The sequence below is a fragment of the Pithys albifrons genome, chromosome 1 (genome assembly GCF_047495875.1).
Source record: "Pithys albifrons albifrons isolate INPA30051 chromosome 1, PitAlb_v1, whole genome shotgun sequence".
In the NCBI taxonomy this organism is placed as follows: Eukaryota; Metazoa; Chordata; class Aves; order Passeriformes; family Thamnophilidae; genus Pithys; species Pithys albifrons.
Window position 1 is genome coordinate 119,899,046 of NC_092458.1, and position 26,009 is coordinate 119,925,054.

At 41.0% G+C, this 26,009-nt stretch overlaps 1 protein-coding gene across 1 annotated transcript in view; it reads right to left on the minus strand.

Annotated features, from left to right (window-relative positions):
* LOC139676611 (amine oxidase [flavin-containing] B-like) overlaps nucleotides 1-25,675 on the minus strand; it is a 52,003-nt gene extending 26,328 nt beyond the window's left edge. Inside the window, exons 1-3 of the mRNA XM_071565750.1 lie at nucleotides 25,548-25,675; nucleotides 6,903-6,997; nucleotides 5,947-6,084 (exon numbers count right to left, since the gene is read on the minus strand). Of these exons, the coding sequence (XP_071421851.1) occupies nucleotides 5,947-6,084; nucleotides 6,903-6,997; nucleotides 25,548-25,593 (279 nt within the window). The 5' untranslated portion in view covers nucleotides 25,594-25,675. The remainder of the gene's footprint in view (nucleotides 1-5,946; nucleotides 6,085-6,902; nucleotides 6,998-25,547) is intronic.
* Between the last annotated feature and the right edge of the window lie 334 nt (nucleotides 25,676-26,009).

The window sequence follows — 26,009 nt, forward strand, 5'->3', positions numbered from 1 at the left end:
CAAAAGAGCATCTGCCCATAACATAACTGAGCAGAGAGGGAACATACACTCTCACAACTAGAACACTGGTTTTAAGCAGATAATGGTTTTGAGGTCACTAGTTTTGTTTCTCAAATACTTTAGGTTATTAAATTCCTTACCTAAAATAATTAAATCTTACATAAAACTTTACAGACACATGTAATCCTGTAAGTTCACCCAGTTGTTCCTGTGTTAAATACACGCTTCTCTAGTTCTGTTTTCCTGTAGACATCAATCGGCTTCTCAAGGGAAACAAAAATCAGACACAATTGAAGCTTTTCTCCCAGCAGCATGAATTAAATAATCTAGGTGAGAGCACAACTCCTTCTCCTAATCTGCTCAGGAGCAGACCACGCGGTCTGGGACAGTTAAGATTTTTTTCAACTCAAATTTAATTAGGAAATGCATATTTATTTACAGTTCAATTTTCTTACTGCTTTCATCCTCATGCTACCAGTAGATCACAGCTTCCAGCCTTCCAGTCAATCTTCTTGCTCAATAAACAGCCCCTGCAAGAATTTGCTTTACAGTCCCCTTTGACAGGGATCACTTTGCATATTTGTTGTACATAATCCTGCTTCTTTCAAGCTGCTGTAATACAAATATCCATATTCTAATTTAAAAAGGTCTAATTACAAAATTTCTCCTTGCAGTTACTGCCAGCTGGCTGGCACAGAAAAGGAGAATATGTCCCTTTATTTACAGGGCAGATCCAATGAGACCAAGTAAGTCCAGCTTTTCCTATACTCATGCCAAAGCCTTGCTCCCTCCTTCTGGGAGTCTGGAAGATGCTTTCACCAACCTCAGCCTGGTCAACCTCAGACCCACTCATGAGGCTACAAGAGAGTATGATTAATGACACAGCATCACATGACAGAAATAGCTGCATTCTCATATCCAGTAAAGAGTTCAATTAACACAGATCTTCATTCCAGTAATAACAGGTGAAACTATGAAGACCATACAGCAAATTAAGTGTCTCTGATTTCACCTGGCTTCCTTTTCAAGACATCAGATGTCCAGCTTCTTAAAGACTCAAGATGTCTTCTTTCAGTTCCCCAAGTTTTTGTTTAAAAATTGCCAGCAAAAAGGCAAAAAAGGCAAAAGAGATGAGGCTATTTCACCTCACTTCAATTGATGGCAACCAAGAGTCACACAGACTTCATTCTCTGACTGCACTCTAATTAAGATATACAAAGAACAATGAAAGACTTTTATCTAGTCACTCAAGAATCCATTTAAGCTGTTAGGCTCTATACTACAGACTATGCCAGAAGATATGCCCTTAGATTTGCAGAGAAGCAGGCCAAAAGCTTAAATAAATCATATTGCTTAGCTTCAGTGCATATCATGGATATCACAGAAGAAACACCATTAAATTCTATAACTTTAAATACAGCACTCACTTACCCAACTGCTAATTAAATCCCAATGCCACACGACCATCATATTTTTTATTTATGAACAAGACCACAGCTAACTGTATTTTAATAAGCACAATAGAGCTGAAAATGAATGACACCCCAGAGGCCTGCAATTTTTTTTCTGCAAATCTACTATAGGCTACCGGGCATTTAATCTGGTAAAACTAGTGCAGATTTGGGGTCCTAGTTAAAAGTACTGTGAATTTAAGATTAAATATTGACCTTCATGACGTGCTGCAGACAGGGTTCACATTAGCATTCTCCCTAGAGGTGCCAAATGTTTATATTTGTATAACAGTGGTGCCAAACTTCAAGGGGCAGGACATGCATTCAGACGCCTCTGGCCAGTGCTGCTGGCAGATGAATGACTACAGGGAAACTCTGGCCTCTTAAAGAGAACTTAACTGAGGTAGTGAAGTATTGGAAGTCACTGGTAGGAACCTGCCTGGTGACCAGAGAGGGGATGGATGCTCCATGTTTTGTCCAGCATGTGAACCTGAAAGAACCCCCCAGGATGAACACAATGCCAAATGTGCCCCTTGGTGCTAAGGAAGGAACCAGCAGGACTGAACTTAGTTATAAGCATAGGAGGAAAGTTTCAGGTCCAACACACCGTCAGTAGCCAGCTACCACTTTTTATAACCTGGGGAAATTCCAGGAAGGATTATGGCATTTTGCCATAAAATATTCTGGTGGAAAAAGTATCTGGAAAAAAACAAGAAGAAGCATCAACAGTACTGGGGGACCTACCAAAGGCTAATGACCAGTTTTGAGAAACCAGCTTTGTTGGTCTGATGCAGCCAGTAACAGGCTTGTTAACAGGTTTTCATGCAAGGTCTCCATCAGCATCTGATCTCCAACAGGATCAGAGCAGCTTCATTTGGTACCACAGCTGGACAAAGAGTAGGTCATCCCTACTGCATATGAAGGAATCAAGTTCTAAAAAGATTCATTAGGCAAACCAGTCATATAAATATACTTTTTTTGACACAGATTTAGGGTTGCAAAGCAAACCAGTTCCACAGTTACCCTGGACAAGGAACCTGTGTTGCAACTGGTAACATTGGTAAATTGTGTTTTAAGATGCAGGAAGTTTGTATGGCTATTGAGATTGCACAGAAGTGAAGTACAATTTCAATTAACAAGGAAAATCTGGTAATAAAACACTTTTAACAACTGACATATTTCCAGATTTCAACAGTTCTTTCCAGGGACTGTTACACTGCAAATATAAAAATTAACTGGACTATACTTTGGTTTGCTTTTTGATAGACAAAACCTGTCGTTCATTTTGGTGAGGGAAATAAACATTACCAGTCAAGAGCTGCAAATCTGCATATCTAAGGTAGTATCCTGAATCCTTTCGTGAGCACCTAAGAAAAAGATATCTCATTTTAAGAAGCATTTTTACTGATTTTACATCAGCCTACGAGTCCAGTGGGAGGACTGTTAAGAGATGATGAGTTCTGTGACAGTTCTGCTTTTGCTTCTTAAATCTGGATTTATGAACCTAATTTCAGTTAGGCTATTGAAAATCAATGGTGTTCAGGCAGCAATTTGCCTACCAAATACTACTTGCAGAGCTGCACTAATTTTCTCACTAAGGCTGATGAACCAGTATTTACACAAAATGAAAAGAACATACTAATCTCTTTTCAAAGAACAAGAAAAAGGCTGCTTAACAAGTGAAGGAAAAATTTAAAAAATGTAGGCCAAGAAATATAATTTTGAGTTTCTGTGAAGATATCACATGCAATATAAGCGAGACCAAAAATAATCTCACAACAGAACCTGACATTAAAAAAGATTAAAGGAGGAAAATAACATACAACTCTATCAAGTTGGTAAAGCCTAATTAGCAGAGACCCACACAGAGATCAACAAAATGCATTCTTTTCATTTTGTCGCACAAAGAAGCTGCATATATTACTTGTATTAAAAAGCCTCTAAAATGAATTTAATTAACTATGAAAGGCTTGATTTTGCCTTTGGGTATACGTAAAAACAGCGGCTGATTTTACAAGTCACACTGTGATGCCTGATTGTCTAGCAAAAGAAGAATTAAAACCTTTAGGTTTCATTGCCTCTCTGGGTTCAGATAATTTTGTGGTCCAGAATTTAATTACATTTGGCCACAGTCACAAAGCTTGGGTCATCATGTGAATTTGAAAGGTGACTTGGGCTTAGATTTCAAGGAGCACAGACAAGCATTGTCCACTCACAGGGAGAGCCACGTGGCCGAGAGACCTGTGAGGAACAAGTTACAGACAAATAAAACACACAAGGCTGAAGATTTGGCCACATGACAGTGCACATGTCTACCATACAGTGCTCATGTGCCAATTATCTAACTGTGAGTAATTCAACTGTGTTAATGCTTTTTCATAATTATACAAGAACAGGAGCAAGGAGGAAATAAAAGATTTAAAATTAATGAAATAAAGAGATGCAAAGAAAATGCTGCTGACTGTCTCTTTACCTCCTGCTTGGCCACCAGGGAGTTCTGGCACACACCTCTCTCCTTCCTCTCTTCAGGAACTCCTACAGGCAGTTGAGCCCACAAAATCTGTCTGAATCCAAACTGCAGGATCTTAGCATGCATTGGGAGCACCTCAGCCAGCAGCTGGGATCTCTCTCCTTGGAGACTTTCAACACTTGACTGGGAATGACCCCAAGAGATGAGATCTCTAGGCTTGGATGGCTTGAATGCCTCCAGAAGCAGAGTGACTTTCCTCACATCTGAATTTCTGGATACAAGTCATACTATTGTATAGATAACCTGGATTTATGTCTCTATGCCTCAGCATCTCAAATCAAAGTCCCTTCCACACCCAACGTACAGACAAAGCCAAGGCATGCCCTCTGCTCCCAGCCTGGGATGCATTCCTGGGTGCCAGCAAGTCCTATCAGTGCTCGGTAGGGAGGAAAGCTGAGAGCCTTGACTCACACCAGCACTCTCCATCCTGGGCTAAAAAGTATCCAAGGATGATGGCAAAAGGCCGTGCACAACCTCTGGAAATTCATATGGTGAGACACTTGTGGTCAAGGGAAAGCCAGATTGTCTTTGGTGAGAGCTCAAACTTCTACTCTTGTGCCATTCTCCGTTTTCCTCACTCTAAAAGCTTATTGGAAATCAAGAGGTTGTTTCAATCAGCATAGGAAAACCAATATTCCCCCACAAGCTGTTTCCTAGAGATCCTAAAAGGAAATAGAGTCTGGCTTACTAAACAAGGAGCCATGCTTGACCGGCAGCTGACAATAAAGGAGGGCCACATGTCAGCTTTACCTTTGGCTTCAGTGACTTCTGGCAGCATTTTGGAGTGCAGCATGCTACGACAACAAGGTTGTCCTGAAAGCTGGTCATCCTGACAGGCCACGTGAATTGTGTTCTGTCACTGAGGTTTCCCCTCATGGCATGACCTCCTACTGCTGTTGGAGAGATTTGAAGGCTAAATACTGTGAACAAACAGGAACTTTGGCTTTGAGGAGGGTGCCAGAGGCACACAAAACAGAACAGTGTGAATGTACTGATCACTCCTACCACAGAAATGGTAATTGTGGATAGTCACCATAGCAAACAGCTATCATGCTTTTTTATAAAAATTGAGTGGAAAAAGTAATGGAAAACTGATAGAACATCTTTGCTCTTTTTAAGTCTGTCAATGTTTTCTTCAACCTTTGATCCAACATCAGCTACTGACAAGTATTTTGCCAGTCATTGCACAATGGCTTTTCCTAAGCATATAATGAAATTCAGTGTTAATTTTCTTAGGACTAACATAGGAAGTTTCCTTTCTGTGGGAGTCAACACTGGTCTATATCAGGAAAGGAGAAAGGATGCTCTTTTAGAGAAAGCATAATGACTACTGAGAATATGTGGGCTTTTTAACAGCTTTGCTATAGCTGTTCTGTTTCAGATCATGAACAGATCATTTTGATCTGCCTCCACAAGACTGTTTGACTCCCTGAGCCTTTTTTTACTCTACGTATTAAGTCTCCCCATCAGCAAAATCAGACATAGCATCTTCATGTTTCTTTTACTTAAGATAATAATTGTCACTGGCTTAGGATGTCCATCCTTAGAAACTTTCAGCCTGTTTGAAGACACATCTAGGAATGCTGAAACGGATTTCCAGACACATTGGGCAGTGTATATCAGAGTTGACCTGTACAGACGAGACACAGTTGTGCTGCTCATAAACAACAAAGCTTTTTGAGAGCTTTTAACTAAGAGGTCAGACCTGAACCAAGGCATCAGCTAACAGGATCCATCTACAGGGTACACACATAGATGTGTGTGCACACAGTAATTTGTACGAGTTCTTTATTACCAACGTACTTTTTTTTTTTCACCAATGAATTCAGATGCTGCATATTGAAATAGATATAAACAGTATACCTGTTTGGGTACACTAAGCAGGTGTAGCATGAGTAGAAAACAGTGAGAAAGGAGATCACTACAACTTGCCTGCCCACAGCAGCATGCTTGGGAGCATCTTACCTTGACATGGTGTATGAGGTGCTCAACTTCATTCACTTTGTAGGTCTCTATTCCCAACTCTTTAGACAACCTCAGGAGGCGATTCTGCGTTGGCCCCACATAAGCTCCTCCAAGGTCCACATACTTGGCTTGTTTATTCTAGTTTATCACACACAAAAGGGCAAACAAAAAAAACGAAAACAAACCGATAAGCTGTTTGTAAATAGCACACAAGTTAAAAGAGCAGTTCAGAGGAATTAAATTAAACACTCCCAGAGCAATTCGGCTGAGATTCTTCTCCACTTGAAAAACACAAATTCTTTGGTGGAGTTCTGGTGTGGTGATTACCAAGAATCTCAGATCATGAGTTCATAAACAGTTTAGCCCATTATTATGTGCCTTAACGAACAGGACAGGAAAGAGCCTGGCAGGGAGCGAAAGGACAGAGTCAGAGACATCTGTGCAACTTTTGCTCAGTCAGGCATCTCAGCAGGGACTAGTTTAAACCAGACTGTGCTACTTGAATAAGTAGAATAGGCAACATTTTCTAATGAACAGAGTGGGAGGGGGTCTCCCAAGCCAAGGTAGAACAGAAGGCAAAGCAAAGGGAAACATGCAGGTTCTAGTTCCCAGCCACTCCTCCAGCCCACACCACTCCTCAGGGGGCTTGTTAAAGTTCAGCTCAAGGCTTTTCACAGCATACTTGACCTTATGGGTGTTTTTTTCACAGAGGTTTCTACAGTGTCTCTCCCCAGGAAATGATTTTGAAACTTAACTCATCACATTCTCCTTACTAGATGGATGACTCCAGAGCTGGCATATCAGACAAAAATATTCTGTCCCCACCATCATGCCAGTCTTTCCTTACTCTTGCTGTTATCAGGAAGTTTCTCACCTCCTAGTACCCTAGAAATTTCCCCCCATATGTACAATATATACTATATGTATGTTGTATAAATGGGTTTGGAGATAATTACCCTCACAGTGAAAGTTCTTCCACCAACCCTGTCATTGGCTTCCAGCAACACCACATTCAAGCCTGACTCAGTCAGTAGTTTGGCTGCTGAGAGACCTAAAGGACAAAAAGAAAAGTAATTTAAGTATACCTCTGTATATGCACCCCACATCTTCTGTGTCTTGACATGTAAACTATCTCATAGCTATCCATCCAAATCCTGAATTGCTCATTCAAACATTATGCCAAGAGGGTGAGGTGGAATTCAACAAAAAAGCAATAATCATTAAATGAAACTGAAGCCATATATTAAAAGAGTTTTTGGTCAAATTTTACGTGTCCTGAGCAAGTTTTGCACCACATGCTTAGCAATTGTGATGCATAAGCCAGCACTTGTTACACTTGTTATGACAGTCATCCAGCCAGGCAGAGAACTTGGTGTTTGTAAACAGAAAGCTGTCTTCTACAACTTGTCATCTTTCATAACCCAAACCAAAGAAAGCAAACAAACAAAAAAAACCAACAAAAAACCAAACAAACAAAAAAAAAACCAAAAAAAACCCAAACAAGTTTTATTAGGACTGTCCTAAATTTCAAAAGTTTTCCTGATGCTCGTTCTGCTTTCCAGTTCTGAATATTTTAACATTTTAAAGTACAATAGCAAAGTTCCCACACAGTCGAGTCACAGGTTTCATCTCCAGAGGAACATAGTCTGATTTAGAAGAAACAGAATGTGCACTTGTGTGTGGCAACAAGAAGAAAAAAGATATGGGCTAGTCTACCCCATAAAGTTGTTTGATTTCCTATCCATTTTCTTTGTACACTTTTATTTCCACCTTGCAATTTTTGAAGTTGAGACATCCAAGTGAGGGAACAATAAGAACAGAAGAGGGAACACCTCACTTTAGTTCTGATGCCATAAATTCTCATAAATGCATAGGAAAATATTAGCTCCAAGCCCTGCAGCAAGTGTGTCAAGCTACTATGGGAACTAGAAAGGGTTCACATGGAGGGATTACAGCCTGAAATCTCTGAACTTCTTAAGATCATCTCTGCCTTTTACTTCAGTACACAAACTGAGATTTGAATAAACAAGGGTGCATAGTTTTGGTCACATGTGAGTGGATTTCTACTGGGATGACAAGAGTTATATTCTAGAGGGTTGCATCATCCTCCTGAGCCAACAGGATGGGTTAAATAAAGTTCAGCAACAGGCCAGGCTGAAAAACACACTCAGACATCATAATTTATCTATCTTTTTTGGCTCTCTGCCTTGTTTCCATAAGACTATAACCACTTTCCTCTGCGTGTCCTAGTACATGTAGTTTTCGAGGACTGCAAGCAGATTGTTCCAAGCATAAGGCAGCCATGGAAGAAATGTCAAAAGCACTGGCAGGAAGAACAGATGGCCAAAGCTAAAATGGCAGGACTGAATGAAATTATAATGAAGAAAGTATAGCTGCCCTGGAGAGAGGCTACAGAACACTCTGGTCATCAGCTACTGGGCTGGGAGGACGAGAACCAGGTCCTCTCCCCAACCCTGTATTGAAATTGCTGCACTGCGCTGGTTAAACCACTTAAGGTCTTTTATTTCCTGATCTGAGGAAAAAAAAGACACCAAAAACCAACCAGAGAGAGAGAAAGAGAGACAATGGCGTAGACCTATCTATCTAAAGGATTTTACATTTTCTAAAGAAAAGCTGCACAGGTTTCCATTAAAATATACTGTCCTGCTTCTATTTCTAGCTTCATGGGCTTATTTATCTTGGGTTTTCACTCAAATGTTAGTGAGAAAACCAGTAATGAAACTGATAAACGCCTTTCCATACTTGCTACTGAGAAAATGATATTGCAGAAACATCTGGATGTATTGGCAGCCTTGACTACACTTACAAGTATTTGAAGATACCGAGGAAGAACATAACACAGAAAATAGTCATGGTATGTAAACATGGACCATCCTTTCAAGCAACTTGCAGAGAGAGACTGGCTCCTGGAGGAAAATAGGCAACAAAAGTCCTAATTCAATCTAGCTTATCAGTTAAAAAAAAAAGTTACTTCTCAAAAAAGGCAAATATTTCAGCAGCTGGGACAGGTTCAATAGTAGTTATTAAATAGTTTACAGAGTGAATACACAAACTGAGGGCTATTGTCAGTGCAGTTTTCTGCTGTCTTATCATGCTAACAGGTATTGACTAATCAATTAATACCATTCAGTTACCAACACTGATTAAGGGATATGAGATTTGACTTTCTTTATTAAAATCTAATGAATAAACATTTCAGTACAGCTGGGAACAAAGGCAGTTTATTCCCACGAGCTGAAAAAGCAGAGAAGGTTATGAAAGGATAACTCTCTAGACTCAGCTGAAATGCAGCTGAACTGTAGCCCAGATACCACCTCCTTGTTTGCTCCTGAATATTTTATCCACCCTATTGTACCTACCCTTTGCTCCCTACTGTTTATTTGTGGGTACATGTTGCCTTTCCCCCACACATTCACAGATGGACCTGTTAGAGGCAGACAACAGTTTTCTCTTTCCTGATACAAAACCAAAAAAAAACCAAAACAGTGCTGAGGGGAAGACCAGGGTCATTAATATCTCACTGCCCCATCCAAGCCCATTTTCTGCAGATGTGACCTCTGACAAGGGAGGGAGGGGTCCTTGGGGCTTGGCTTGGTAGAAGAAGATGCCGTCTACAGGGTTCCCAAACTAAGCACCACTTGACCACTTCAGTTCACCTCTCACCCACATCACAGCTTTGCTTTGGTCCAAAGTTTGCTGGAGAAATGATGCAGATAACTGCTGACAAAGGTGGGGACCACAGCCAACCTCTAGCTCCTCCTATCCCTCACCATGAACACATAACAGGAAAAAGATGGAAGAAGCAAAGGCAGAGGCTCAGGAGGGTCAGATGGCACAGCAAAGGGCCACAGTCGGTCTCACAGCACACACAGTGCAGGAAAAGGCAAGACTGCTGCAGAGATACCACATCACAGGGCAGTGTTGGCAGGTGGGAATGTTGGTATTTTGGTATCTCAAACATTTGGGATCACAGTACTGCCACATCACCCCATTCCTGATCCCTGCAGCTGGACCCAAGACCCCAAACGGGCTCTTGGACTGCCACTAAAATAACAGCGAGGGAATTGGATGCTGCTGAGGGAGAGCTCTGAGCCAAAGTGATACAAGGACAGATAAGACACCAGGAACTGTAACAAAAGCATATTAAAATGGAAATGAATACTAGCAGATGAATACTGGATCACATGGTTCAGGTTTGCTTATCAGAAACTAGAAATTACTGCAGGAAATCCCAACAAACCACAACCTCTTTTCTGGGCAACAGTCAGAGTGGCCTCTGTACCTGAAAACCCAATTGCTGCAAAGAAGGCAGGTGTGATGCCTGTGAAGCAAAGCCTGCAAAAATCTGTCATATATGATGTAAATCCCCTCTTGAGAAATCTAACCCTTCACAAGTTTCACATTTCAGCACTGCCTCTGGCTTCCCCTCACTCTCTTGCACATCAAGAACAAAAGGCAGACTTTTGATATTGCCCCCGTTCCTCACAAGTGAGGCAAAGAGCTGCATTCAGATGTAAAGGTTATCCAAAAGCATTACTGATGCTGTTATTGCTCCTATTTTGTGCACTGTTTTGTCATCCAGTGGCACCTTTCTCTCCTCCCCAGGAACATTTCAACAGAATCAGATCTGCATTGCAATATAAGGGCTCAACCACTTTTGTCACCACAGAGGAAAGTAGCTGAGTCCAGTTTCCACTGCAGGTCAGCTTTCTTCAAGGGGCAACAGAGAGCCACACACATATATATATATATGTATATGGCAGAAAACATCCAGTTAAGAAGCCTCACCTGCAGTTCTGCTCAAAGAACTGGTAAGCAGGTAATTCATTCAAACAGCAAAGAAGCAAAGATGATTATTTGAAGCCTCAGACTGAAAATACCATTGTGCTTAGAGGATGCTTAACCAGGCAAGCCTTCACCTGTTCCCATAGCAACCCGGTACCCAACTGCAGGCACTCAGAGATACTAGCAGGAGATTGCCTCCCCCAGATTCATGGAACACAAGTTCAAGCCATGAAAATCCCTTCTTCATCATACAGCACTCTGCATCACACAGATCTGAGTCAAATGTAACCATCACAATAATTATTTTATTTCCAGTTCCAATTTATTTTTCTTGTTTCATGTCTCTGTACCTGCTAAACACCTTAAATTGCACCATTTGATTAAACAGCTTCATTACAACCTCATTTCCTAACATTAACAGTTTTCTTATCCTGAGACAAAGACTAATCCAGATTTCTTATATTTAAACAGAAAATCTTAAAATTCTATGCTAGGACAGAATCCAAACTGCTGTTGCATAGAATCATAGAATTCTTAAGTTTGGAAAATACCTACAAGATCAAGCCCAACCTTTATTATATACTTATATATATATATATGGATTATAAATATATATTATATATATTACAATATATTTATTATCTATATATTTGGACTGACAAATGTGACAAGAGTAGAATTTTTTATCTGGCCTCCATGTGGACTACAGTGAAGCCCTATATTCAAACACATTTGACTATAAAAATACTTTAAAGTATAGTTTAAAAAACACTGTTTGAAACTTAATAATACCAGTCTGATTCTGCCTGGAATCAGCAACTTTACTGAAATATTGTTTTAATCTTAGCAATTTCACAGAAAAAAAAATCACTAGAAAGGGCATTATTGAAGCCTGCATCTCTGAAAATAATGTAAATTTCTGAAGGTATTCCTGCAGTTCCTGTTGCACTTTCTCTGTATTATTCCTACTTTATTATGTTCCTCCATATTTATTATCTGCCCTGTAAGGAAAAAAAAATAACCTTATCTCATTATATAACTATAAAATCACCCACAAATTCTAAATATTAGCTCACATAAGGAGCAAAGAAAGAGTCTCTAAGCCAAAGGCATTTAATTAATAGTTTCTAAAATGGATGGCAAAAAAAATGTTTATAACCTTAAAAATTTCTCTCTTTGACCAAAATTGTGCACTGAGGAGGTAGAACTATTGCCATCATACCTATACTGTACTAACCTGCAGGTCTTACTGCAGAATTTCCTTCAATTCACGAAATTTGCCTACATTTTTCTCTCCTCTGTATTTATTCTGACACAAAAGATATGTTTACAAAGTACTGCCCTGGGGAGGTTTAACATTTGTAACAGATGCCAGAGTCAGACTGGGCATACAAACATCAGCTGCACAAGTGGATTAAAAACATTCAGCACTTCAAAGAGGCAAGGAGCTGATTTTTCACTTTTGTGCCTCCACAGCTTGGATATCAAACTCTGCATTGGTCTGGGCAAACTGCTGACAGCATCCCCCTTGACATAACTTTTTGGGGCAGATGTTAATACCTGATTTTCTCTGGGTATGAGCAGGAGCAGCAGCCACATTGCAAGTTGTCCTCCAGGCACCAGCTGGAAGCTCAGGCACGTCTGCATTAGCAATGGCTGCCATGACATACCTTGTAAATAAAGCCAAAACTGACAAGTTCCTTGAGGATTTTTTTTCCTTGTTCTCAGCCTGTTCAGCCACATCTAAATCACTGTCTGCAGAGACGTCAGGTAACAGATGCTCCTTCACACAGAACCAGTGGGCAGAGCAGCCACAGCACCTCGATGGGGTCCAGAGCAGTAAACAGACATAGCACAAGGCTTGACATGAGGATCTGTCACAAAATGCACCTTGGAAATGGCACAATGATACTCAGCCTGCAGAACAAGCACAATCCTCTGCCCTGGGGTTAATGAAGAAATTGGGGGATGTAAAAATGTTTCACAAGACTGACAGCAAGAAAAGGAAACATATCATAAGTGATTATATATAAACAAGTACGAGCTGAGTTCAGGATAGATGAAATCAAGTGTAACACAGCAGAAGTATTAAAAAATATTAGTCAGAACAGGTTTGTCCATGGACATTTAACATGCTGAAACAGTTATTTTAGAAATCTTGGGCTTACGTATTCTTCTTCTTGATCTTAAGTTTAAGTCTCATTTTGATGAGAGGGGCCAGGAATTTAATGTTTTTCTCTTCATGACAGTGCTTAGTCTCACCAAAAGAACCCAAAAAATCTCCACCAAAAAAAGCAAACAACAACAGCAAAACATCAAACAAAAAAAACAACCAAACAACAAATACACAAAAAAAATCCCCCACTGAATTATGTGAAATATTGAGGGGAAAAAAAACAAATGGAAATCTGTCAAAACCTACAAAAACTTTGGGAAACTGGTATTGTTATGGGATCCCATGGGAAATCAAACTTACCTCACTATCAGATGTCTTCATATAGTGACCCTGACCTATCATCTCTGGTGCTCAGAAATACATGCAAAATACACACAGCAAATGAACTAATTCGGCCAAAACTGCTGCACTGCACCAAATGAAACAAAACCATGTGTCTTAATCCTGCAGAAGAACATTTGAGGAGAACATCTTTGTTAGTTGTCAACACAGTTGCAGTGTTTGAACTAGGGCAAGAAGAAGAAACAAAGAGCAATATGTCCCAAGCAGATGAGGCAAATTCTGGGGAGGGAAAGGGAAAAATACTCTCTTAACAGCAAGTTTCTAGTATGTAAAAATTAGATCAGTTAATGGAATAATCTCATTTGCTGTTGCTTAGACCTGATTACTCTAAAATTCAAATAAAATTTAAAAAAAACAAGTCCCCACGGCATCCTGTTAGTTCAGTGCCATCAGCATTGCACAGTTCACATTCTCCTGGGACACCGAAGGGATGCAGGGCAGGGCCAGACAAAAGGATGTTCTCATGCACAGCTGAGCAGCCATTTTGCACCAGTGGGCTTTCTCCTTCATCTCCCCCAGCTCCCTTATTGCATTGTCGTGCTAGAAACTGCAATTTAATAGCATTGGTTTTGTTTGTGCTCTAATAAACACAATCCAATTACTGCCCTGCCACCGAGGGATTGAACATGGCGCTGGTCATCTTCACCTCTGTCACTCATCATTAGCCAGCTAAAATGTTTTAATTGAAATAATGGCTTGAGACAATAATGCCTGTAAAGCATTAAAGATAAGGATTGTTAAGTAAAATAAAAAAATCAAACAAACAACAAAAAGAACAAAACCAACACTGGCCCACAGTCTGGGTGGGTTAAGGTGGCAGAGGCTTGTTTTGCAATGTTCCTCACATTATGGAAAGGTTAAGGAATTTTGCTCTTGTGAAGACTACTATGTTTTCAGGGTGAAGGTAACCTTTTAAATTCTCTAATTTGGGCCAGCTTTACAATGGTAGTTTAGATATCTGACTCAATCTTATGAGAGAAAGGTACAAACATTAAAGTTCAGAACCAAAACCTCAGTAGAGCTGGGCCTCTACCATGGAAATTGTCACTGTTGGTCATGCCTTACCTTCACATTCTAAACAGTACAGAGAAAGGTATCAAAGCAGCTCTTTTGATTTAAGTATTTTGACTATGGCGGAAGATACTCTCACTTCCAAAACTATAGCACTGTGCTGTAATTAATGCCATTAAAACAAATATCACTCACCTAAAACATTAGGAACTTAAGAAATTAATAAAATTACAGGTTCAGAAACCCCAAGGAACAAAAAAAAAAAGACATTATCAATCTATCTGCTTAAAATGTACATTTACTTAAAATATTTGTACAAAGAACGTAACATTTCTGCCCAGGATATGACACTCTATGAGCAAACATAATTTATTTTTTGGCATTTCACTGTCTAGCCAAGGCAAGGAGCTTTTCTGTCTGAGCTCTAATTCTGTAGCCTTGTTACTGAGGTCAGTATGAGCATCCCCATGAGTTAATGAATTTCAAGTGAGCATAAACTCTAGTCCCAATTTTCTGTGACCTCCTCTCCCAGAAAGTGCTCCTAGATGATTCAACCATAGACAACGTATTAATTAAGCAGAGTTCTTAAAAAAAACACTAAAATCATTCAGTCTTTTTTGTCCCCAGGATTACAGCTGGTTAAGTGACACAGAGCCTGGACAGATATGTGTGAGATGAGCAAAGTTGCAGGGCCTTAAGCTCAAGCCCTGCCAGGCACAGGATGAAGAGAACTTTTTGCATTTGGGTGGAAACCCAACAGGTTTGATACGGTGGTGCCCAGGCTCAAGCACTGAAGCCACAGCTGTTTTGCCCAGGACTTGCCAGTTGTTTCTACTGCACTTTTACATTTGAAGTTTCCAATGAACTTCAGACTGGCGAAGCTGGGCACTCCAACTTTTCAAAGGTTGAATGTTTCTAGTCAATCATTTGCTCAGTGTTCTGTTCATTAATGCACTTGGCATGTCTTACACATGGAGCAGAACATCCATTCAATGCCCACCTCACACTTGAAAAGGAAGAGCCAGAAGTCAGCTTCTAGGCTCCAGTCAGGTAAAAAAAACCTAAACCCAAACACATTATGCAAGTCCTTTTTTAGGGCTCCAGGGTACACTGAAGAGTTAATTTCATTATTATTATTATCATCATCATCATTGTACTCCAGTATTATCTCATGCCTTCATTCTCAGGGCCCCCTTTCTGCCAGCTTACAACCTAGGCTGCCTCAGAACACAATAGACAGAGGGAAGAAACAAAGGAGATAAGAGAACTGAAAGCACTACAACAAGCAGATCACAGCCCTGGAACAAACAAAGCTGAGCACAGTGAACTGCCTGAGGCACTATATAGGCAGTTTACTAAAAGCATCCTTTTAGGTATTAGTATTACATAGAGATACACAAGCAAATAAAATGCCATCCACATTTACTCTGAAGAAGAGTTTTGTCTTCCATACACAGTAATGTGGGAAAAAAAAAAAAGACTAAGTTGCATCTGGAAAATTTTGCAAAATTATGCAACAGTTGCCTCAGAAGAGAAATGCTCATCTGTTTCACCAAGTGTTGCATGTTCTCAAGCAAAGAATTTGGTTTTTTAGTCCCTTGAGAAAAGTAAGTGCTCAAAATATATGATTAAATAGAAGAAGTGAACTTAAAATATCTACAGACTATAATTTTCATTTCTTGACATTAAAGAATAACGTGCAGTTTCCCAGATTCTGCGGTATCTGATCACTCACAGATATCCACCTAGAGAAGGCAGCAAAGTCCAGCAGAGCCACCATGCCCAAATTCTATGACTATCCATTTTGTTTCACATTTTACTTGATCTTCAGCTACCAATTTCCACCCAGTTGCTCCTAACAATTACAGATCATATTGAGCACATTTCACTGTTCCTTTCAAATAGTCACGACTTAGTGACTCTTCGGAAATTCCTATTATCATCATAGAATCACAGAACGTTCAGGGGTTGGAATAGACCCTAAAGATCATCTAGTCCTAACACCTGCTGCCATGGACAGTGACATCTCTCTAGATCAGGTTGCTCAAGGCCTCATCCAACCTGGATAGGAACAATGCCAGGGTTGGGGCATCCACAACTTCCCTGGGCAATCTGTTCCAGTGTCTCACCAGCCTCACCATAGCCCACATACACTGGCAGGTATATGCACACACACAGGGGCTAAACTGTAAAGTTTGCAAGGATTTCTGAACATTTTGTCTATTTGAATAACTGAAAAATTAAGATGAACCCTGCCACCTCCCAGCACTCTGTACAGACATTTTACATGCCAGCCAGCCCTTTGCTTATAGCCCAAACAACCATCTCATCTCTTGCTGGTCAGATCAGGATGAACCATTCCCTGGCTGAGATACCAAAGCCTGAGAACATACATGTGTCCTCCACAGAAACCCAAAAGAGAACCACTAAGAAGACTTGTAATAATTGGCTTTCATTCATCTCTAAGTGCAGGCAGAGGGAAGTTTGGGCCAAAAAGCTCATAAAAACATCTGTGCTATGAAACTAAAAATGCTACCATTAGAATTGTACCGTTCTGATAGAATGCATGGGGGACAGGTGAAGTTAGCACAGGAATGGGTATCTAAGGTGTAAAATAAAAGCATTTACACTCTCTCCTCTTTTGTGCTCACTATTTAGCATAACTCACTGGTTCAGCCTCTGGCCCAGCTGCCTTAAAAAATTAACTCAGGGGGGAATAAAAGAGGTGTCTTGCTCTGGCATTTAATACATTCAAACACAGATCTATCACTCAAGCAAAAATTATTCCAGCTTTTATGCAAGCTATCCCTGTAATCCAGGTAATCATGATGGACAGTATGAACCAACTGTTTGATCAGCTGTTGCTGTGTGCAGTCAACTGAACAGATTGCATCCAATGTTTTATATATGAATTATACCATCAGGGTAAAGACCAGCTGGTTGGGGGCAGGCAGCTACAAAGGCATCATTCCCCCCCCCCCCCCCCCCCCCCCGCCCCATCCTCCTCACTTTCAGCTGTGTGGAAACTGAAAAACATGAAGAACTCAAATAGTAAGATAAGCAGGTTTAAAATTAATTAGAACTTCAGGGAACTTTGTAATTACCCAAAACATGAAATGCCAACAGAAGTCAGGTCACCACCATCACCTAATCTTTGTAACTGCAAGATGACAAGACTAACGAGCCACAGTCAGACTCTTCAGTGTTAAAAATTAGTGCATCTGTGATGTATTTTGCCATATTCACCAGCTGCCAGAAGTAGCTCATGAGGTCTCAGACTTTCTAGACTGGACCATCCATTCTACCAGGGATGATTTGCACTTTGCACTCTCCCATCCTGTTCCCTACCTTCTCTTCCTCTACACAAACACACACAGAACCCCTACAAAAATCCTGATGCCCATCATTTCCTTGGGCAGCTTCCTGCTCTCCATCCACAGCTGCTGCTGCTCCAGGAACCACTAACAGCTCACCTCCCCTTACACTAAGTCCATACAGTTGAGTCCTGTGGGGCTGTGGGTGGCACAGGGACAGCAGCCTTACATTTGTTGGGGACGTGGGAACATCTGTCTGGCAAAGAGGCACTACACAGGAGGACCAAGAGAAGAAGAGATGGAGAGAAGAGATAGGGAGAGAAGAGAAGGGTTGAATTCCCTTGGACAGCTTTGTCCCTGAAAGTACATCACTCTCTTTCTCCTTGTAAGCCTGCTCTTCCCATAAATACTGTCACTGTGTCTTGACTAAATCAATGCAACTCCTCTCTGGCTTAACAGACACTTTCTCCTTTATTACTAACTCATCCAGAACTCAGGGTCTCCCCAAGTGAGATGCTGATGACCATTCACTCCAACCCCAAATACTGGGGGTCATAATAATAGTTTGTGGACCAAATACAGTTTTCCAAGGAACTTCACACTGGTGTTTCTCTTAGGCAAGAAGTTTCAACAGAAAACTGACAGGACAGAGAAGGTTGTGCAAAATACAAATGCATGGATGGGTTAGTTAACAGAATGCTACACATTCATGTTTTAACTACCAATGTCCTGCAGTGCACCCTCAGTAACCACTGAAATCAGGAAAAAAACCCCAAAACCAAACTTTAAATAATAATTATGCAACATTAAAAAATTATAAACGTTAGACACAAATCAGCCTATAAAGAAAAAAAGCTAGGGAATTAAACAAATGATCATGTTTTGACAAACCATCTTACAAGGCAGCAAGAACATTAATATCTGACATAACTTTACAAGAATGAAATAGGTTAACAGCCCAAAAGCAAAATCATGTTAAGTTCAAAATGGCTATATAAAAATTAAATGACTGAAAGCATAAAGAGATTAATGGAATTTCCTCAAGAAACTGAAGCAAGGATGAAGCTCTGGAGTTCTCAACACAGGAAAGACATTGACCTGTTGCAGCAGATCCAGAGGCAGGCCACAAAAATGGTCAGAGGGATGGAACACCTCTCCTATGAGGAAAGGCTGAGAGAATTGGAGTTGTTTAGCCTGGAGAAAAGAAGGCTCTGGCAAGACCTTATGGCACCTTCCAGTACCTAGAGGGGCCTTGTAAGAAAGACAGGGATTAAATTTTTAGTAGGGATTGTCATGATAAGACAAGGGCTAATGGTTTTAAACTAAAAGAGGGTAGATTCAGTTTATATATAAAGGAAGAATTTCTTTCAATGAGGGTGGTGAAACACCAGAACAGGTTGCCCAGAGAGTTGGTGGGTGCCCCATCCCTGGAAACATTCAAGGTCAGCTTGGACAGGGCTCTGAGCAACCTGATCTAGTTGAAGATTGCTCATTGCTTGAGGCTTGGACTAGATGACCTTTAAAGGCCCCTTCCAGCCCAAACTAGTCTGTGACTATGATTCACCAGGAATGATGACTGATTTAAGAAACATAACTGAGTGCTTTCTAAGTATATCAAGACAGTTTTCCTGTAAAGGAAATCCAAAGGAAGGTCTCCAATCCACTAGGGCACTGCTCAGCAAACTCTTAGAACCAGCATAAACTTCACTATCACATCAGTGCACTCTGTGAAATAACTGCTGCAGAACTCAGACAAAACACAAAGGCGAGTGACTCCTGTTCTGGCAGGGGACAGTGGGACAATATGGCTTTGTAATCTCTAAATAACAGAACTACTTGACTCCAGTTGTCAGTTGTGCTACAGAGGAGGAAACTGTGCCAGTGGGAAATGTGCCAAAATCACCCAGATTGTTTACACATGGAATAGTAACTTCTGAAGAAAAGCCTTCTCAATTGATTGAATTAAACGTAAGACCTAATTCCTTGCCATTAGTTGCTGTGCAAGATATATAAATATAGTGCAAACTCTGCTGGTTTATCATACTACAAGGAAGTTTTCCTCTGGGACTGTCAGGACTGTGTAAGCCCACATTGCTCAGGCTGCCTACTTAGGCAGTGCAAACATGACTAATTAGCTCTTTGGCACAGTTCTCCAGCTTTTGCTAAGACTACCTTCACTCACCAGTTGACAATACCCTTGTCAGCACACTCGTAAGATAATGTTAGACAGCCTGAACACTCACCAGAGTCATGGGCTGCTCATCACAGCCACAGGGACTACAGGCACCAGCACTGACCCACCTTCATGGGACTATGGTGAATGAAACGCTATTTGCTGGAGACTGACTCTATGGTCACGTGCTACAGCAGGGGAAGCATGATGGGTTGTGTTTCTTTACAATTACTCTTGTAATTGATGATGCCAAGGAGCAAAATGAGCAAATAAAAATTCACAAGTACATAGAAAGTGACCTTTTGTCAACCTCTTGGTGCTACAAGAAAATTAAAGAAAGAAAAAAAGTGGGCAAGGAGAAAACATAGAGGAAGGACACAGACGATGCAGGTCCACATCTGTGGTCAGGATGACCAAGTAGATTATTTTTAACTGTGTCTTCATGGAAGAAGAGCATAAAGTTCAAATGCTTACTCTTTCCACATCACTACCTTTGACCAGCAGAACTAAGAGCTTACAGAGACAGCAAGTTAGCAGTGTCTGTGTTAGCAAACAGTGCAGAACAGCAGAACATCCACAGAGAACAGGAACATGCAGTATCCATACCATTTGCCTGAAAGGGATTTAGACCAGCTCTTGTACGGCCCTACAGGCTGAACATCACATTAAGGGCTGGAGCTCTAAAGGTGAACTCCTACAGCACATCCTCCTGTTTGGTCTAATGCAACAAAGACTCCAATGCAGACACTCCAAGGCTTGTGTGGTGCACACAGCAGAGCAGCAAGTAGAGTCAATCAGGAAACGTGCTTCAGGTACACACTTGATCTGAACCAACACACTAATGCAGATGCACCTGCAGTGTGATCAGATTAGACTCACAAATCTCACCAACTAAAAGCACCCCTGCAGGTGGTTGTCCAAGTAAACAATGCACTGAACTTTCTTATAAAGAGTTTTCAGCCTTTCCTGTTTCTAATCCTTCTTGTCACAAAATTAGGCAATTCAGCAATACAGGTAAGAAAATCCTGTGGATCTTTCCATGTGTAACCTTAACATACACTACTACACAAACTATTATTCTCTCTACCAGTTATTTCCCATTGTAACTACCCAGCAATTCTTTGCCCCAAATTTTACCATCCTAACTTATTTTGTTTGCCACTTCCATAGTGGTTTTTACATTTTCTTGAACACACAGAACAAATTTTCCCTAATAACATTCTTTCATAATGGTTAAAAAAGCTAATGGAAAAGCTTTCCTTAGCAATGCATCACTCTGAGCCTTGTGAGATGAGATGGCTCCTGCAGGAAGACTGCAAAGCTTCTTATCAAATCAACTTTCAGACCAATTAGGAGGTATCAGACAGTGAATTACAAGTACTGTCTCTGCTGCCTAGGCTACCAAACTATTTCACAACATTATGCAGCTGCTTTCTGTTCTGTTTACTGTGCATTGCCAAGTTTTTTTCTGGGAAATATCTAGAAGTCAAATACAGGCTCCACCAAACTGCCTCATACTCCTTCACAGTGGCCGTGAGAGTAGTTGAATACAAAAGGAGTAACTCCCTGCTGGCAGATATGGAGACAGGGGACTGAAAATGTGAACCAAGAGCTTCATCATGTCAACTGACAGGGAATGCCCTGGGTTCCCTTTCCACAGTGCCTCCCAGAGAGGGTGATATCCCATGGAGAGGATCAGAGTCCTCCCACAGACGTATCCATTCCAGCTCATCATGAACAGCTATTTCATCTATGCCCACGCCCTCTTTTGGTCTGGGGTTTTTCTTCTCCAAATGGGCATCTACCATAGGACTCTCAGAGCAGTAATATTCTCCAAAAATATAGTGCCTTGTTTGGCAAACTATCTTTTCAAAGGAAGAGTATTGAGACAATGTAAATTACTACCAGAGAGCAAAAAGAAACAAGTAACTACTGAAGATTATACATCTTGCCTATACTTTCCTTACAACGCATCCTAGTTTTGTTTTAAAAACCAATTTTGCCTTCTGCATCAGTCTATTTTAAACCAGATAGAACACCTTCAGATAAAGGCCCACAAAACACCTGGTCTGGTTTTGGGAGGTTTGGTTTGGTTTTTATTTTTAAAGCAACTTGAAATTGGCTTACAGATGCAGCGAGAGGTACTGTAATTATACAGAATATTAGATGGTCACACAAATAAAAAGCAAGGCTTGAGAAGAGCAGAGAGCACAATGGTATCTCAATAATGCAAGAATAGTTATGTAAATATTTTTAAAACCTAACAAAACACTAGAAATACTTTGTCTTACAGTATGTTTTGGTTCTAAACTTACAGGAACATAATAGATTGCTCGTGATCAGCAAAACACTAAGCAAACTTCAAATAGCATTCACCATAATCAAGAGAAGACTTCACCTTTCAGAAAAAGAATCAATTAACCTCATCTTGATTATAAAATCTGTGCATCAGAGATTTAAGAAAAGCATTTTCTTAGTAGTACTGGCATAACATTAGCATAAAATCTCACAATTTACTTGAAAACAAAAGAAGGAAAGAGGTTCCCATGGCAAGAGCAGGGACAGGAAGGCACTTTTGAAAACATGGAGAAAGACTTCAAACAAAATCTCTGAACAGATTCCAAGACTTTATTTGAAGACATTTTTCTGTCATTGGTGTCTCAATTCAGAAGATAAACAAGTTTAATGAAGTAACTTCATAGTTTTCTAATAGTTGTTTTGACCCTCCTGCTTGAGGAGCCCTTCAAAGAAAACGTGACAACTAAGCAAAAAGAACCTGTTGCAATGCAAATTCCAGCTCTATGGGGGTCTGTATTGCTTCTGATCTAAATATTCTTTACCACATGGCATATTACACACAATGTGTGGATAAGCATTTTCATATATTCTTTTTTTCCCTGGGAAAATTTCTTTTAAAATATTTCTTTTTAATCTATGCCATTCACAAAATATTTCAAGGACTTCTGCTGAAGTTTCGCCCAAAAACCCAGAATTTATTCCTTAATAATTCCTCCTGTTCTCAAAGGTCTTTGTTATCATCACCTCTATTGAGATTAAATCTGACATCTTCAGAAAAACCACAGACCATTTCTTTAGACTCGAAAGAAACGAAGGCTAATTCTGAGTAGATTTTCATTAGATAAAATTGGAAATTAGTGACTTCTTTAGTTTTATTCTTTACCAAACCTCCAATAAAGGACACTAAAAATGAATCAGCAAAGCAAGTGGCATCTTCAGATAAAAGAGGAGAACAGTGACTGGCAGGGTCATGAAGGCCTCTGCACTGCTATTGCATTATCAGGGTTTTGAACTCTTTAAATTTTAGACACTACTAATTACATCTCCATAAAAAGATGGACAGAACTATTGCCAAAGAGGGTTTGAGTTTGAAAATGGACAGAGTGCATTAACCAACAGAAATAAACAGAACACAGCCACGTGGCAGCTCTGTGACATGTTTGTTTGCATCCTGGTGCTGGCACAGCACCTCTTTGTTTGCTGTGCAATCACCTGCTTTGCTGATGGCCACTTTGAGCACACCTGAATGTTACAAGAGCTTTCTGCCATTCTACAGCTGTGCACAGACTGTGCCTTCCTCACCTAAAGGCAGAAATCAGGGAGTCTCAACTGGCTGCACCTCAGGCAGCTCAGAATCAGTGATCTTCTGAAGGAACACACATCAAACGTGGAGTAATAACAAACCCGGTCTCCAAGGAGTCCCTCACTGTAAAATCATACACTTCACTCTCCAGTGGACAGGAGAAGAGATCTCTGCAGCAGTTGTGCATGTTAGCAGGAGTTCTCAACCAGTGTAAGGTGGCATAAAACCACAGTTTCATCACCTGGCAGCAAGGTCAATGATTTACAGAGAAGTGTCAATCAGAGGTGAAGCAGGAGGGGTACACAGCAGCTGAAGGAAAGGGACTTGAGAGGGGTGCTTAGTCAATGGCAATGTTTGTTCCTGTAGATTTTCCCAGCCTTTGTTTGAAGACAGGAGAAAAGTTGCTACAGCGTGAAACCAGAGCACATTGGTGAAGATCTGATGTAAAAAGAAGCCAGTAGAAAACTGGTTCCCTCCATCCCAATTGCCACTTCCTGATGTCTACAGGTAGCAAAGAGTGAAGCACAAAACTTAACATGGCATAGCAGTGCTTCTCTGTTCTGATTGCTCTTACAGAAAAACATGAGTGGGCTGTGCAGACCTGCCATGAAAATATTCCCATGGCAACCATAAAAAACCAAGGGTATGTTAAAAGCTGTTACACGAACTCTTTCACTCCAACTCATTCAACAGAGGGAATGTTGCACTACTGCTGTACAAAACCACCCCCACTGGAAATGTCTTTGTTTACAAGGTATGAACAGATAATTACCGCTGGCTAATTTCTCTAATTGAGTTTCACTGTGAAACATGGTGTAAGTTAAAAATTAGCCATAACACTGTGTCCAGAATCAACTGTATTTCAGAGAAAAACAATGGTTAATTTTTGGTAATTGTACTAACATACTAGAAACACACAATCATTATTCAGCAGTTTGTTATCAGAGAATCATTCTAAGGAAATAATGCCCATGATTCTGTCTCTGCATTTTGTATGTCATTCAAATTGCATGCTGGACACCTTTATGTAATAGTTAAACAGACATCTAGAATTATAAATGAATAAATAATAGAAATTAAAAGCCATGTGAAAAATGCACGAACAAAATGACATTTTGTGACACATCTCAAGTAATTTGTTTGCAGTTTGGCCAGAGATACTACTTAGATCTGTGGATGTGTGCACACTCATTATGCACTGAGATTACCATTCAGGACAGGAGCTATCACACTACAAACCAACCATTACAATGCTGAGGGACAAAAAACATCTGCTGATATGTCAAAGGCACAGATAGAAAAAATAATCTACTGCATATACACAATTTATTTGGCACGTGTATTTTGGAACCAAACACACAGGAGGGAGATTCATTGTGGGCAGGCACAGAGGTCTTCCAGCCCGGATTAGGTTAAAAACAGCAGATTGCCACTCAAGTGCAAGAAGGCCCCAGGGCCCCCAGTGCTGTCTCCATCCATTCTGCCAGGCTGCTCATGCTCTCAGAGCCACACCTGTGCTGAAAGGGGAACTAGAAACTTTCTAAACCACCCAGCCGATTTCAGGCATTTTTCCTTTATGCTTCTACCCACACCAAACAAAAGGCAGCCCAAGATTTAAATTAATCACATGTGACTGAGGGCCTCCGCATAACACCCCTAGACTGGGTGTAGAGGATGCAGAGTGCGTGCAGACACACCTGCCCAGAGCATCAAGGGACTCCTGGAAGAAATTGCAGAGGTTCAAGAGATGCCAGGACTGGACAGTGGAAGAACCAGGCAAAATAAATTGTAAATTAATAAAATAAATTTGAATAAAAATAGTAAAATAAAAAATTAAAAACACTAAAAATATTATTATTGTTATTATTAAATAACATAATAAAAATAATAAAATAAGAATAAACAATAATATTATACAAAATGAATATAAGATCAAAATAACTACGATAGTAATACAATTAAAATTAATAAATAAATTCTGCCTGCACCATATGGCGTTCCGCCCGGATTACGGGGACCGTGCTGATGCGGCTCCACCGAGCCGGTGGGGATGCGCTCGCACCTCGGGCTCCCGAAGCAGCCCCGCTCAGACCCGCAGCATCTCCCCCGCCAAGATGCTCCACTCCCTCCCCGCGGACTCCGCCGCTGACCACGGACCCCGGACCCCGGCGGACCCACCTGAGATGCCACCCCCGACCACGACCACGTCGTATCTCTCAGCCATGGCGCTGCCCCCGCCCCGGCCGCTCGGTGCCTCCCGCGGCAGCTCCGGCCGGGCTGTGGCGGTCCCCGGGTGGACCCGCCTGTCCCCGCCCCGCCGGTGGCACCGCCTCCCGGTGCGGGGCCGGGCGCTGGGAGCAGTCCCAAGGTGCGGGATGAGCGAGGATCTTGGTGCGGGGCCACTGGTGATGTTTCCTCTCCTGCCTCCCAGAGGGTTTGGGCAGGGACCGTGCCCCTGGTTGAGGAGCGCTCTACCAAAGGGCTTGGAAGTGTTGGACTCTACTTCTTCATCCTGTGCAGCCATCCTGGCTGGGGGTTCTGGTTGGTGGCACGTGGAATACGAGTCAGCAGTGACCTGGCAGCCAGGAAGGCCAACTGTGTCCTGGGGGGCATCAGGCAAAGCATTGGCAGCTGGGGAGA